Here is a 15,252-nt window from a genome sequence, read left to right as displayed (position 1 = left end):
CCAAGGAAACGTCGATCTACAGGTCAAAGCTGTTTAAAACACATAATGTTGTATTATCATCAGTTATTGTAACTAGTCACATTTGACTATTTGTAATAGTTATGACGTTTTTTTTATCATCTGTAAAGTAAGACACGATTAGACACACCGAGGCGTTTCTATCGTTGGACCGCTAGAGGAAGACATGAATCATTTTGTATCACATACATATGATTATCTAAAGCATCTCATCCCCATTGAACATTCTTCTTTTATATGTGTTGTACTTTACGTGTCGTTTAGACCGTTATCACGCATATACTGCCAGTAAAATTGTCGTGTTTACAAGTAAATGTGAATTGAGCTGCGCGTTTATTCATCGCGTGTCGGTAACGCGGATCTTCAAGCAGTCCGTAAAACGGCAAAGAGACCGAAAGAAAGACAAAAAGAAAGCGACCACAAAGAGAGAGAGAGAGAGAGAGAGAGAGAGAGACATAAACCAATCTCTAACCGAAAAAGATATAAAAGCATCACAGACAGAACCTTGCGTTTTTCAGCGTCTGAACATTACGATTTAGTCTGTCGATTAATGAAGAACTAAAGATCTTCACTGAGGTAAATAAACATCCAGAATCATCACACATGTGTTTTATTGTGCTGTAAATGATAGTTTGAAAGAGGCAGAATCATATTCATATGTGACGAGTATCTCATTTAATCTCAGATGTGTGTGTGCGTGTTTGAGTGTTATAATGACCCTTGTGTGTGAACAATCTACCGTCATGCAGTTTGTTTTTGTACATTCATGTTTGATAACTGTCTTGCTGCTTATTCTTCATGAGAAAATATTTTTCGCTTGGCTTGAGGAAAATGTCGGTGATTTTCCAAATGTGTGTCTACAGTCATTCATCTGTGAAGCTTTTTAAGGCTATTTTTGGTTGTTTGTTCCAGGAATAACTTCACTGTGCTATTTTTCTCCAGGTCACAGTCTGTCCTGCGCACAGATCAGCAGTTTGATCAGACAGACAGACGGAGAGACAAAGAGAGAGACCGAGATACAGACTGAGAGAGAGAGAAAGACAGACAGACAGACAGACAGACAGAGAGAGAGTGAGACATTCAGACAGACAGACAGAGAGAGAGAGAGACTGAGATACAGACAGACAGACAGACAGACTGAGAGAGAGACAGACAGACAGACAGACAGAGAGAGAGTGAGACATTCAGACAGACCAAGAGAGAGACCAAGATACAGACAGACAGACTGAGAGAAAGACAGACTGAGAGAAAGACAGACAGAGAGAGAGAGAGTGAGACATTCAGAAAAGACAGACAGAGAGACAAAGAGAGAGACCGAGATACAGACAGACAGACAGACTGAGAGACAGACAGACTGATAGACAGACAGACAGACAGACAGAGAGAGAGAGAGAGAGAGAGAGAGACATACAGAGAGACAAAGAGAGATACCGACAGACAGACAGACAGACAGACAGCCATACAGACAGACAGATAGACAGACAGACAGACAGACAGAGAGAGAGAGAGAGCGAGCGAGAGAGAGAGAGAGAGAGAGAGAGAGAGACAGACACACAGAGAGAGAGAGAGAGAGAGAGACAGACACACACAGAGAGAGAGAGAGACGGACGGACAGACAGAGAGACGGACAGACAGAGAGACGGACAGACAGAGAGACGGACGGACAGACAGACGGATAGACGGACAGAGAGACATATAGACGGACAGGCAGACAGAGAGACGGACAGACAGAGAGACGGACAGACAGAGAGACGGACAGACAGAGAGACGGACAGACAGACGGATAGACGGACAGAGAGACATATAGACGGACAGGCAGACAGACGGACAGACAGAGAGATGAACAGACAGACGGATAGACGGACAGAGAGACATATAGACTGACAGGCAGATAGACGGACAGACAGAGAGACGAACAGACAGACGGATAGACGGACAGAGAGACATATAGACGGACAGGCAGACAGACGGACAGACAGAGAGACGAACAGACAGACGGATAGACGGACAGAGAGACATATAGACTGACAGGCAGATAGACGGACAGACAGGCAGGCGGACGGACGGACGGACAGACAGACAGACAGAGGTTGTAAATGCATCAGTGCATTTCAAGTTCAATGCAAAGATTTTTCTGCAGTATGTAAACACAGATTTATACATTTTAAGTTTTTACTGAATGAAACACTTCACGCCTGTGTGTGTGTGTGTGTGTGTGTGTATTTGTTAATCTTTGGTATACGGGGTTGATTTTGCTGTAATGACACACACATACTTCTACATGAGAAACACTCTTGCACAGCTGTGTGTGTTGTGTTAAGCAGTTGGGCTGTATGTTGTTTGTGTATACGGCTGGTTGTCAGGAAACACTTTTACTACTCAATACTGATGTCATGTAAGGGTGTGTCACTTGTAGAGCAGGTTGAGAGTCACTTAACTAACTTATTCTTTCGCGTGTGCTGTAGTTTTCTGGAACATTTTTGACAAATTTGTGTTTGTGGGTATTATTTTCCACACAGTGACGCTCTGATGTGTGTGTCAGGGCGGGTCACCCACATGCCCAGTTTCACACCCGTAAATCACAGATACATCTAATCCTGTGTGTGTGTGTAGGGAGGAGAGAGTTTGTATGTAAAATATGTAAATGCTGTCATTTGCCTGCTCTTGTTGTGTAGAATGTCTGAACGTGTCAGACATGTGTGTGTTTGATGTATTAACTAAAAGAATAACGATTTCATGCTGATGATTGTTTCTTCATACACTCACACATATGATATAAACTCCATGAATGTCACGCGTGTTCATGTCACTGTGACGGACTGATTTAAAACACAGCTGCTGCTCTGTGTGTGTGTGTGTGTGTGTGTAAATGCAGACATGTTTTGGGTTATAAAATACCATTAGATCAATGTTAACAACAAACGTCTAACCCTTAGTCTCAAAAACGAACTTGTGTGTGTGTGTGTTAGTTGTTTTCAGACACACCTTTGCTTCTGGTAAGAAGAGCTATACTGCGTCACACTGCTGTCTGCCTGACTGATCTCTCTCTCTCTCTCCCCCCCCGTATTCACAGCTTAAAATGATGGTGTGTGTGTGACCTGTTACATGTAAATGGCGTGTAAAGTGCGTGATCCTGTGCTGTGGTATCAGAGGAAGGTGAGTTCTGCTATTTGTGTGTGTGTGATGTCCTACACTCATATTTGTTTCTGTCACTCAGTTCGGCTTGTGTCAGAACTGAAATGATGTTTAGTGAATGTGGACACTGAACGACAGCATTTCTACAGTACCGACTTTACAGAACATAAAATAGACGACACATGTTAACCTCAGTGCTTACTCAACATCCAGACGGATCTCTCATCTGAATCTTAAGCTGTTAGTCATTCAACCTAACTCTTATCAACTCCAGATTCTCTTTATTCTTCTAAATGCTCATGACACTTGAATCTGGAAAGGGTTAGTTTTGTTATAAATGAGATTTTTATTAACCATACACATTTGAATAAGGAATAGTGGGATTGTGTGAACAGAGAACAGTACCAGAAGCAATAAAACAGAACTAAATGTATCGGCTTAATTCTCTTGCATCAGTTAGTGAACCCGATGAGAAACGCACCATGACATTGTTTAATATTCATCTGATGTGTGGCTTGATTTGTAATGTTTCTTTGTTCCTAAATCTAAAATGATGAGATGTTCAGCTACTCTTCTTTACATTGATGCATTGGAATTTGTTGTGTATACTCACAGCCTACCACAAAACGAGTCTGTCTGTGTGTGTGTTACAAGAAACAGACGTTACTTACAGATCTGTCAAACACGTGAGCTTTATTTAGAAACACACACATCATCATTCCAGACAGAAACAGTGCGTTGTGTTGGCATTGTCAGATCCTCTGCAGCGCTGCTGTTGTGATGTCATTTGTTTACAATGAAAACATCTGTGTAAGGTACTCGGTTATTGTGCGTGCGTGTGTGTGTTCACTGCGGCACAGGTTGTTGTTTTTATGTAACTGGATGGTTGCCATAGCAACGTAAAGCTTCAACACACACACACACACACACACGTGTGCAGGTTCTCCTGCTGTATGTTTAATGAGAATAAACAGATGAATTATTCAGTTGTTTCCACTGCAGCGTGACTTCAGTCCTGCGTCTTCACCTCCAGTGTGTAAATGACACCATGCTGCACTTATCACCCCCTGCAACAATCAGACCAATGACGCCACCTACACAAACCTTAAAGATGTGTTCTCATGACAACAAGTAGAGTTTGAAATGAAAGTGTGAGGGTGACTGAAATATGCAGAATCATTGCCACAGAGATGTGACGTGATAATGACACTTTTATTTCATTTGTGGAAATCATTCAACTGAGTGCAGATGATGCATGTCTCTCCATCTGTCTCTCTGTCCATGCGTCTGTCTGTGTGTCCGTCTGTCTTGGTGGAACTGTATCAGGCTGTACATAAAGAGTCATAACAGACAGTTGACATGTATGTAATGAATTATAAGACATGGTGGGCATACGTGATAGTTTTGATGTGTGTTTGTGTGTTAGATTGGTGCATATGATCAGCAGATTTGGGAGAAATCAGTGGAGCAGCGAGAGATCAAGGTAAAGAATCCATCACTCTTCATTCATTCTCTTATCTTCTCACATCTCTTCTTTCTGTTTGTCTTCACCATTTCTCACTCTATCACCTTCGTCACAAGCAGTTTATTAGACGGGTGAGTACAGCACTGGTGCTGTCAGTCTGCAGGTGGAGCTGTGTGTGTGTGTGTGTGTGTGTGTGTACGGTGTTGTTTGACAGCATGTTTAGATTGACATCATGCTGCTCCTCTGATGAAGGATGACGCACTAACACTAAACACTAACACGCTTCATCTGTCTTGATTGGTCTCACTCAGAGAGCCAGTGACCTGAAAACATTAGCATTATGTGCTCTGTTCTTCACATGACTGATGGACAGGTCGAGTGAGAGAGAATCTGTTCACATGAGTGCTTGTGTTGGCGGTGTGTCATATTGAAGTTGGTGATGAGCTTGATCATAAATGTTCACAGCATGTTCATGTGTGTAATTTATATACTGTATATATGTATGAGAGGAGGACGTCATACCCATAAACACATGACCTCTATTCGGTCTGTAGATTTATTATAATCAACATATCTAAAATATATTTTGAACAAACAAATGGAAAAAACTACATTGTAGTGTTCTCTAGGCGGGGTTCTTCTAACTGAAAATAAAGTCATGCACACTGACACCTGAAGGCATGAAACACTGTCAAACAGAACAACTGCAGACGTGTTGTACAAGGGTTATTCTGATTTGAAATTTAATCAATTCAACACGCATGCTTTTCATTATTCTGTCATACTAACATCTGAGGCTCTCCATGATGTGCTTTTGTCTGTAGGGTCTGAGAAACAAACCAAAGAAGACGGGTCATGTGAAACCGGACCTGATCGATGTGGATCTGGTCAGAGGTGAGAAGTGATGACATCACAGCACCTGAACCCATATGATCTGAGATCTTTGGTGTGATGGATCGAGTGTGCTCTGTGTGTTAGATGGGATCTTCATGTCTCTACTGTGCTTTTACTCTCTCTTCAGGGTCGGCTTTTGCTAAGGCAAAGCCCGAGAGCCCGTGGACGTCTCTGACCCGGAAGGGCATCGTCCGAGTGGTTTTCTTTCCTTTTTTCTTCCGCTGGTGGATTCAGGTGACGTCCAGAGGAATCTTTTACCTGCTTCTGTCTCTCTATCTGCTGCAAGGTGAGTGTGTGTTCATGACACATGACAGTGGATGCAGCTGTGTGCGTGAGAAAACGTGTTAGACATGCCGTATCTTTGCAGAAAACACGTCAAACTGCAAAAGAAAATGTAGTCTTTACATTTCAGTGATTGTTTTGATGTGAATCAGTGAATGTCATCAGAGAGTGTGTGAATAGATTGCAGTGAAGTGTACAACACAAAGCACATTGTGTGGGGTTTATCCCCGTCGTGAGGGCATGTCATGTTTAATTGAATCTTTGACGTGTTTCAGTCTGTTCATGTTGGCACGTGTGTGTGTGTCTTACTCAAGTCGGAGTGTTTGAAGTGTATTCTCTCCTTGATGTGTGTTTGTGGTCGTTTCCGTGTTGCAGCTCTTGCAGCCGTGCTGTTTATCAGCATTTCCAGCGCTCATGCTATTCCCGCCACCGAAGTGTTCTGTGGCTTCTGGTTAATGCTGCTGTTAGGAACGGTTCACTGTCAGATCGTCTCTACACACACACCCAAAACCCCCAGCAGCAGTAACACTAGTGGCGGCGGCGGCGGCAGCGGCAGCGGCAAGAGGCGCAGGTGAGATTCGTGTCTTTGCACATGAAATCATCAAACTTTATCGTAAACCACTCGTAAAATCGATGCTCTAATGGGATCTTTCAAGCTTTTGCCTTTGCTTCTTTACTTTGGGAGCTCTGAAGCCAAATATGACAATGTTCTGGACTTTTCTAAGTGCTCTGCACTTCTAATGTTTCTCGCTGAAGGAAGTTGAGGAAATCCGCTCATTTGGAGGTTCATAGAGAAGCTGATGGTTCTAGCACTACTGATAACGCTCAGGAGGGGGCGCTGCACAGCTCTGTCTCTGCTGGCACCCGCGGCCTCGGCTCTTTCTTCAGAGATTTCTGGCATGGTATCTTTAAAGCGGGGTGTGTATTTCTGTCTCTTTCATTTTCTTCTCTCAGGCTGCAACATCCCTTTGCTAAAAACACATTTGCTGGCATAAATGACGGACACAACGGTTCCCTTTCGTTCTGTGTGTCTGTCGCTGGAAAAGGGATTTTGTAGCCGTTTCATTCATTTGCTCCATGTTTGAACATGGCCTTATATACGGCTGATTCAGCCCACACTGAGGTGGTAACAGAAACCTTTCAGGCTGTTCTGCTCATGTTCTCTAGTTGTCGTTCCAGTAGGTCTAAAAAGTCCAAGCAGTCCACCGATAAGTCTACGGAGACCGACAACGGATACGTGTCTCTGGACGGACGTTTCACCAGTAAAAGCAGCGAGGAAGGGCTACAGTTTCACCAGCCGCACTGCGACCTTCTGCATGGAGAAGAGACCTGTTGGAACGCCCAGAACAGCAGAAATCACCCCACACCTGCCAGCAAGGTATCGTCTCGCATGCACGTGCGTCCGTGAGCTTGGGCCAACGGCTGTGACTGAAGCGCATTTCTGTCTTGTGTTGCCTGCAGGAGGCCGAGGAGACGCGCGGTGCAGAGAACGTGTCCGATGAAGCGTCCAGTGAAGAAGACCCAGAGAACTACAGCGCCCTGCGCAGGGGAGCAGAGCACAAGAAAAGCGACTGCACACTACGCAACAGAAAAACACATCACTATAAAAAACATTACCCTACAGAGGTACAAACACCCTCGCAGGTGCATGGAAAATACACACACACACAAACACACATTCATTTATCTCGCATTATTCAGGAGACGATGAAATCAGGAACAAGCTGCAGTTCCCGCTGCTCGAGTTCACGGACGCAGGAATCGGAGAGCGCGCGGCACGGCTCGGAGACGGAGGATGTGCTGTGGGAAGATTTCCTGCACTGCGCCGAGTGCCGCTCATCCTGCACGAGCGAGACGGACGCCGACGGTTCGGCCGCCTGTTCTTCCTCTAAGAAAGAGTTCAGAGACGACCCGTTTCATCAGGTTAGTGACACACCTGGTGTACATTTGCTTTGCTGTAATACATATCAGGAAAAGCGCTGTTGCTCTTGATTCCTTCATTGTAAACGTGATTTATGTCTCTCTGCTGGTGAAGGGTCACGCGCCATGGCTTCACAGTTCTAACCCAGGACTGGAGCGTGTCAGCGCCATCGTGTGGGAAGGAAACGAGTGTAAGAAAGCCGACATGTCTGTGCTGGAGATCAGCGGTATGATTATGAACAGGGTGAGTCTTAACGCTACAAACTCTCTCTGTAGAAAGACCTGCTGTTCACCTTGATCCAGTCAGATGTCATTTCCTGTGTGCTTTACAGGTGAATCTGTACATGCCCGGGATCGGCTATCAGATATTGGGCAACCTTGTGTCTGTGGCTCTGGGTTTAACTCCGTTCGCCTTTAGATTGTTCCAGTATAAAGACCCAGAGCAGCTTGCATCCCTGTCGCCCGGCGAACTCGTGTCCGTCGCTTTCGGCTCCTCGGCCGACATCCTGGTGGTCGCCATGGTGACCGTGAGCTTCCTCGTGCGCGTGTGTCTCATCTGGCTTTTCTTCTTTCTGCTCAGCGTCGCAGAGAGAACGTACAAGCAGGTGAGAGATGTCCATCTCCCAGTCAGCTGAAGTACAACAAACCACAAATGACCACCTTCAACTAAGGCTCACGCAACGCTTCTGTTGTGTTACTGTAAAGCTATTTGTTTGTATTTGTTTTCAAGCCTTTTTTATTTTTGCCTCTTTCAGCGGCTTCTGTTTGCAAAGCTGTTCGGTCATTTGACATCAGCACGAAGAGCCAGAAAATCTGAAGTCCCTCATTTCCGTTTGAAGAAGGTTCAGAACATCAAGATGTGGCTCTCGCTGCGTTCCTACCTGAAGGTAGAAATTGTGCTTGAAATATTTCTGACATTCAGAAATGATCTCCGGTGTAAACTAACATTTGTGTGTGTGCGCAGCGGCGTGGTCCTCAGCGTTCTGTGGACGTGATCATTTCTTCTGCGTTTCTTCTGACTCTGTCAGTGGTTTTCATCTGCTGCGCTCAGGTCAGTCTCTGGATGATGTCAAGTGTTTTTGTGTCATGACTCCTCATTGTGCTGCAGTGTTCGTCATGTGTTTGTGCTGCAGCTGCTGCACATGCACGAGACCTTCCTGGAGTTTCATTATAACTGGGAGCTGGTGATCTGGTGCACGTCTCTGTCGCTTTATCTGCTGCGATTCGTCACGCTGGGTTCAGAGACCAGCAAGAAGTACAGCAACACCTCCATCCTACTGACAGAACAGGTACACAGACACACACACACTCATGCTCACACAAAATCCCAGAATACTAAATTGATGTGTTTCTACTTCATTCAGATTAATTTGTACTTGAAGATGGAGAAGAAACCAAATAAGAAAGAAGAACTTACGTTGGTCAACAATGTCCTCAAACTGGCCACCAAATTATTAAAGGTATTCACACACACACACACACACACACACACACACACAGACGGTCTGCATTTAGGAATGAAATCAGACTTCTGAACCCTATTATTGAAGAAAAGAGTTTTATTGATCAGTGATGGTCAAGAGAAGAGGGAGTGACAGTCTGTTTACCCGTCTGTGTCTTTCAGGAGTTAGACGCTCCGTTTCGTTTATACGGTCTCACCATGAACCCGCTTCTGTACAACATCACTCAGGTGGTCATTCTGTCGGCCGTGTCAGGGGTCATCAGTGACCTGCTGGGCTTCAATCTTAAGGTCGGGGCTGTTGGATGCTGATGGTTTCTGTGCAGATCTGCTTTTTGTATTGGCAAATTTGTTCACTCTCTGTATTCCTTCACAGCTGTGGAAGATCAAATCCTGATGGTGAATCTTCTGGTTTTGGTTTCCTGACTTGACGCTGCAAGTGATGAACACACGGCGGTGCTGTTACCCCTCATCAGGGGTGTCCTGACAATGACCTCTGTTTTCAAAGTGTTATAATCGTGCAATTCAGCTACTTATTTGATTTTTTTTAAATATCAAGTATTTGTTTTAGCTGTTACAATTGTTTTAAGTATTATTTCCTTTACTTTGGATGTGATGTTCTCATAGGAAAGACAATTCACAGCTTTGATGTGTAAGAGTCCTGCCGAATGTTGAGCATTTGGATGTGAGTCTCATCCTAAACTGACATGCACACACAGTTGAATGAAAGTTGAAATGACACTCTTATACACGTCATCTATGTCTGTTGAAGTCTTCATCAGTTTTCAGCTTGAAATGTGAGTTTATATCCTCAGCAATAATTGTGTGTTTATACTTCAAATAGTTTGAAGTACGGTGTCTTTTTGGTAGACACTATTTGTGTGTGTGTGTGTGTGTCTGTGATAGACACTTGCGTGTTCTGTTAGTGTGTGTATGTGTTTTTTCAGAGCTGCGGTTATTGTGCACTTTAAAGGAAAAAAGGTTACACGTTTTAATGTCAGAAGTGTTTGCTGTTTTTATGTAATACAGGACAGTCAGCTAAACCACCAAAGTTTATTTATTGTTTTTTCCATTTTAGAGATGAATGTATAGACTCTGATTATAGGTTGGTTTGTAAAAGGGGCTGACAGAGTTATTTTTGTGATGAGTGTAATTATTTTGTTCTCTGTTAAAGCTTGTTTCATACAGACACTTGTATTTCTGTATTTATAGAGGAAACTTTAGCTGTTACATAAAACACTATTTGGGAAAAACAGATATCGTCTTGTTTGTTTTTCTGTTCCGTTTCTGATGCTGGTTAAAGAAAAATGTGAGGATTTTAATTTCGATTGACGTGTATCAATATCGTTTCCATGTGATGATCGCACATCTGGTACTGTCAATGGCCATGGGCCTCATTCATGAAACGTGAGCAGTTTTTTTCTGACCTATATTTTCGTAATCATAAACACGTTCTTTATTCGTTTAGACAAACTGATGACACTACATTTTGATGCACTGTGTATTATAATGATATTTCACGATTTTTGTTACCATATATTTTTTCGTTTTTTACTTGTTAATACAAATATTGATAGCAAACAATAATATACATTCAAAACATCCTTTTTTGAGAGGGGTTCAGAAGTAATAGAAAAAAAGAAGAATCATAGGTAAAATAATAAATGCTCATTAACTTTGAGTAAAACGGAGAGCTAACTACTGTCCTTTTTTACACAGCCGAGTCACAGTGGAGGAGGGGGGGACAAACACTACATTGCCCGACTATCACACTTGTACAAAACACCTATGGAGAAGTTAATATTGCTGATTACAACAATTTTTTATCAGTAACATTCTTCATAGAAGCCTACGCGATTTCGGAAAAAGGCAGTGCCGTCAAAGAGCTCTCAGGCGCCACCAGGTGGCCGTTTTCAGAAGATTCCACAACATGCCTAGATACGTAATTTGCGTGGCTGTTATTCATATTGTATCATTTGTGATGAATGAGGCCCAATGTTAGAAGTGACTTTGATAAGAGAAAGAAATGGAATATGGAAACTTTAAATAGATGGAAACATCGCGTGTTGGTCAATCGTTGCAAATGCAACAATGTCACCCACCTTTAGTTTGCTTTTTAAAATCCCAATGATGTAAGCGATTTAATTGATTTAGCGTTAGGGTTAGTATTATCATAGTTGTAATAATCACAATAAACTAAAAGACAATCATTTAAAAATGTAACAAGCATTTTATCAATATAAGTTAAGCTTCACCCTTTCTCTCTCTCTCTCTCTCTCTCCGATTTTATTGGCGGGTCGCAACCAACTTGTTCAAGTGCATTTTCCCATTAAAAACAGGGTTGATTTTAAACCAGTATGTCCAAGTCTTAATCTTGATAAAATCACTTCTTTCTTCTGAATTTACATTTAAAAACCTTGTCATTAATCGATTTCTGAATATTATAATAATGTCGTCCTTTGTTATAGATGTCCCACTTTTTCTGCCAGGCTTCTCTCACTTTTGTTTTAATTAGGTTCACCTGATCAGATAAGCAGCTTTAATGAAGCGCTAGCATTATACTGAAAGCCCATTGGCTAAAAGGTTTCCCCTGATAATGATTGGTTAGGAAAAGAGAAGGCGGGGTTTACAGAGCTTTAAAAGCTGTAGCATCAGCTGTTAGATTGGTTGATTACTGATATGGATGGTAAAGCTGATGTGATCATTTTAATGTTGGGTGATGCAATCGTGACACAACACATTTACATGATGTGCATCTGTTTTATGCACATTTTGTCTGGAAGTGGTTATATTAGTTGTTTGTTTTGAATGTTTAAGGTTCTTCAGTGGGTCTCTCTTTGGGTCATGTGCAGGCTGCTTTTACCTCAGTGGAGAAGGTGACCTTTTGTATTTTATTTGTAATTGATAACTTTTGTCTGTTTTCAGAGTCAAGTCTGTTAATTCTTGTGATCTACCACAACACGGGGTTAGTAAAAATGACTAATTCCTAATAAAATTACTTGTCGGTTTTGTTCTCTTATAGGCCTGGGAAGGAGTGGGATTTTATTTTTACCATTCAGTTCAGATTTTTGTACGTCTGGCGAGTCCGTAAATGTTTCTGCAGATGTGGGTAAGTATGATGTGTCCATTGATGGGTTAGATTTTTATACACCTAGGTTGGAGTGTGATGTGAAAGTGTCTGTATTGATCTTCGAAGTAACTGAAGTGCTATAATTTTGACTGTGACTGCTCCTGGTTAACCTGCATGTAATAGTGTTGCTCTTATAAGCTTGCTGGTCATTCTGTGCTTTAGTTTGGAGGTAACTGGAGGGATTTTAACTAGAGGTTATTCAATGATCTTTAGATCTTGTAGCTGTTATGTGTTTGTAGAATCTCTTGAATCTTTTCTTTGGATTAAAGGTACATCCAGAATATTAACAAGTACAATCAAGTTTTAATCTTAGATTTCAAACATGTGACATTACCAACAATTCAAACCCTCTTTTTCTAAATCGGGAAGTAAATGAATACTTTTTTGGGGGGGAATTGTGGATTGATGTGCATGAACTGTTAACATTGGTATGTCATTCCAGTTTGATAAAGTGGATCTGTAATGCGATCAACAAATGTAAAAGTGCTGCTGCATTATTTAACCTATCACGAGTGTCTGCCATTCAGGTAATTCTACATCGGTTTTAACCTTAATCTGGTTTTGAGAAAATAAAATAACAAGAAATGCTTTAGACACAATCACGTTTATATTTTGTCTTCATGTATTCATAAACTTGATGTTCTTTGGCTAAATTTCAAAATGAGCTTCTTTACTCTTCCCGGCACTTTGCCGCTCCCCTTTTTTTCTACTGGCCAGTGTTTTTCAATCCTTTTTGTTTTTTTTGACTGCATTGGATGTTTCATGGTGTTTGATCTTTTTCCACAAGAATGTTAAACTCCAGGAATGTCATGTGGTAAACCTGCTAGATGTTTAGTATTGTCCATTCTTTAATGCTGGTTATTTTTAGAAACAAATGGTGTATCTCCACAACCAGAAGCTTTTAACACATTTTTGTTTGCTGCAGCTTTGCTGTTTTGTTTTGTCACTGCTGCTCCCATGCCTTTTAAGTGCTATGAGCATTGCCTCTTTCTACAGATTGTTTGATGCTCATACACCGGACACCAGATTTCAGAATGCACTCTATTGCTCAACAGTCAGGTACAAAACCGTTTTCAAATCTGCTGTAGTGCTTCATTACACGAAGATGAGCACAATATGACATTACAATCACATATACATTTTCCTTTTTTTCAGTATAGAAACTTTTCAGTAATACAAACCATTTAACTACCAATTTGTAATTCCTTAACTCTGTAACAATTTTAAATCTGTACATTAATTTAAACCAACAGATGCTTTTCCTTTGCTTGAAGCATATCCTCTTCTCTGATTATCGGTCTCTGAGGCACTTAGCAGGTGTCTTATGTTCTGCCCCATTTTTGTTTTTTCTTCTATTAACACTTTGTATGATCTAGGTGTAGTCTCTTATCACTTTGGCAAACTGTCCATCACATCTCACTCGTAAAACTTTCTTGTCCAGTGGTCCTGTTCTGTTTAATGAATCATGTTTCACATAACTCACTCCATGATCTGTGGAACTGTACTGATGGTAGTTTTGTTCTCCATAGCTAATTTTGACATTTGTTTTCTCATGGAACTAGTCACCACAATCTTTGTTCCTTTTATTAGGACATGGAGCACTGACAGTTCTGTAAAATTCTGGTATTTGTTTTCCAGTGTTTCATACCCAGGCATGTGAATACTCTTTTCAAATGATCAACTTTCAGTGTTTGTTATCTGGAAAATGAGCAGAAAGGTAACTACTGCCATCTGCGCTTTGATAGTCCACATGCATCTGCACCTCTGTTTCTGTAATTGTGTTGTTACTCAAGCTTGAGCTGCTGTGTTAACCTGGTGTGAACTCAAATGCCAGATCATACTACTGAATGGTGGCATCAGTCTTGGAATGCATGGTTTTATTTCACCCAGTGGTTTCTTGGATATTGCTATGAGAGGCTTATGGTTTGTTTCTAAGATCACTGCTCTTCTGTACACATACTCGTGACATTTCTCACAGCCAAACATTGCACCGAAAGTCTTTTTATTTGTGCATGGTTCTTATCAGCTGAGGTCATCGTGCAAGAAGCTTATGCGATTGGGGACCACTCTGCATCATTCTTGAAGTAAAACTGTTCAAACCAGCTTTCAATGCATCTGTGGAGACTTTGTGGTCTTTCTTGTTCATAGAACCTTATAACAGGTTCTTTGGTTAAACCGCTCTCAACTACAATTTTTTGGCGTCCTCATGTTTCCATTGCCAAGGTGCTTGATTCCAACAGATTCCTTAATGACCTTGTATTTGCTGATAAATTTGGAACAAACTTTCTCGAGTAGTTTACTAATTCTTGGGCTCTCTGCAGGTATTTATTTCCCCTTTGGCTATGGCTTTTCTTCTATTGCTCTTTTTTTTTTCCTTGTCATGTTGCACCCCTTCAGACAGTCTCACATAGGAATATAATTTCTCAAACTCAACTGTCACTTTTTATTCAATTTTAATCCTCTTTGCTTGGTTCATTATATTGCAAAGTCTTTCATGTTTTTGTGCGGCCCCAGACCACCATGTCGTTGATGAATTCCATCAAAAAGCTGTTGCAGTTTTGTAAAATACCTCCAGAACGGAGCTGATGCCAAAAGGTGACCTTAGAAAACAATGTCTTCCAAATGGTGTGCAAAAGGTACATAACATTTTCTCTTAAAGTACTATCTGGTATATCCACAGAATGCATCTAATTTAGAGATATAACATGCTCCATTCATAGCACTTGCTGTGTCTGGTTTGGTAGTATTTGTTGTATCGCTATAGTCTTGGATCTCCCTCTGCTTTCTCCACTATAACGTGAATTTACCCATTCAGTAGGCTCTTCAATTTTCCTGATAACTCCTTCCCTTATCAGAGCATCTAGTTTCTCTTAGTCTTCCTTTTAGTGCCGCTGGGTGTATGACTGGTTCTGAATGTTCCTTTAGTTTTATCTTGTATTTTCCTGGAAG

The 15,252-nt window shown here is 41.6% G+C and overlaps 1 protein-coding gene across 5 annotated transcripts; it reads left to right on the top strand.

Annotated features, from left to right (window-relative positions):
• Positions 1-2: 2 nt before the first annotated feature.
• Positions 3-10,430, top strand: phtf2 (putative homeodomain transcription factor 2). 5 transcript variants are annotated; one of them, XM_056748556.1, is made up of 18 exons: positions 3-594; positions 3,092-3,174; positions 4,580-4,636; positions 5,443-5,512; positions 5,640-5,798; positions 6,170-6,365; positions 6,551-6,712; positions 6,977-7,172; positions 7,256-7,420; positions 7,496-7,717; positions 7,830-7,958; positions 8,047-8,319; positions 8,470-8,601; positions 8,679-8,765; positions 8,848-9,003; positions 9,079-9,174; positions 9,339-9,464; positions 9,550-10,430. In XM_056748556.1, exons 2-18 carry the CDS (start codon positions 3,130-3,132, stop codon positions 9,568-9,570), a joined length of 2,292 nt encoding a protein of 763 aa, XP_056604534.1. In that variant the 5' UTR covers positions 3-594; positions 3,092-3,129; the 3' UTR covers positions 9,571-10,430. The 5 variants fall into 5 exon arrangements, with proteins under 5 accessions (XP_056604534.1, XP_056604536.1, XP_056604532.1 ...); XM_056748554.1 differs by having other exon boundaries at positions 4-594; positions 6,974-7,172; XM_056748555.1 differs by lacking the exon at positions 3-594 and adding an exon at positions 2,021-2,157 and having other exon boundaries at positions 6,974-7,172.
• The last annotated feature ends 4,822 nt before the right edge of the window (positions 10,431-15,252 follow it).

Source organism: Triplophysa dalaica, chromosome 5, assembly GCF_015846415.1.
Source record: "Triplophysa dalaica isolate WHDGS20190420 chromosome 5, ASM1584641v1, whole genome shotgun sequence".
Lineage (NCBI taxonomy): Eukaryota > Metazoa > Chordata > Actinopteri > Cypriniformes > Nemacheilidae > Triplophysa > Triplophysa dalaica.
Note: the sequence above shows the minus strand (reverse complement) of the source record. Positions and strands in the feature narration are given on the sequence as shown.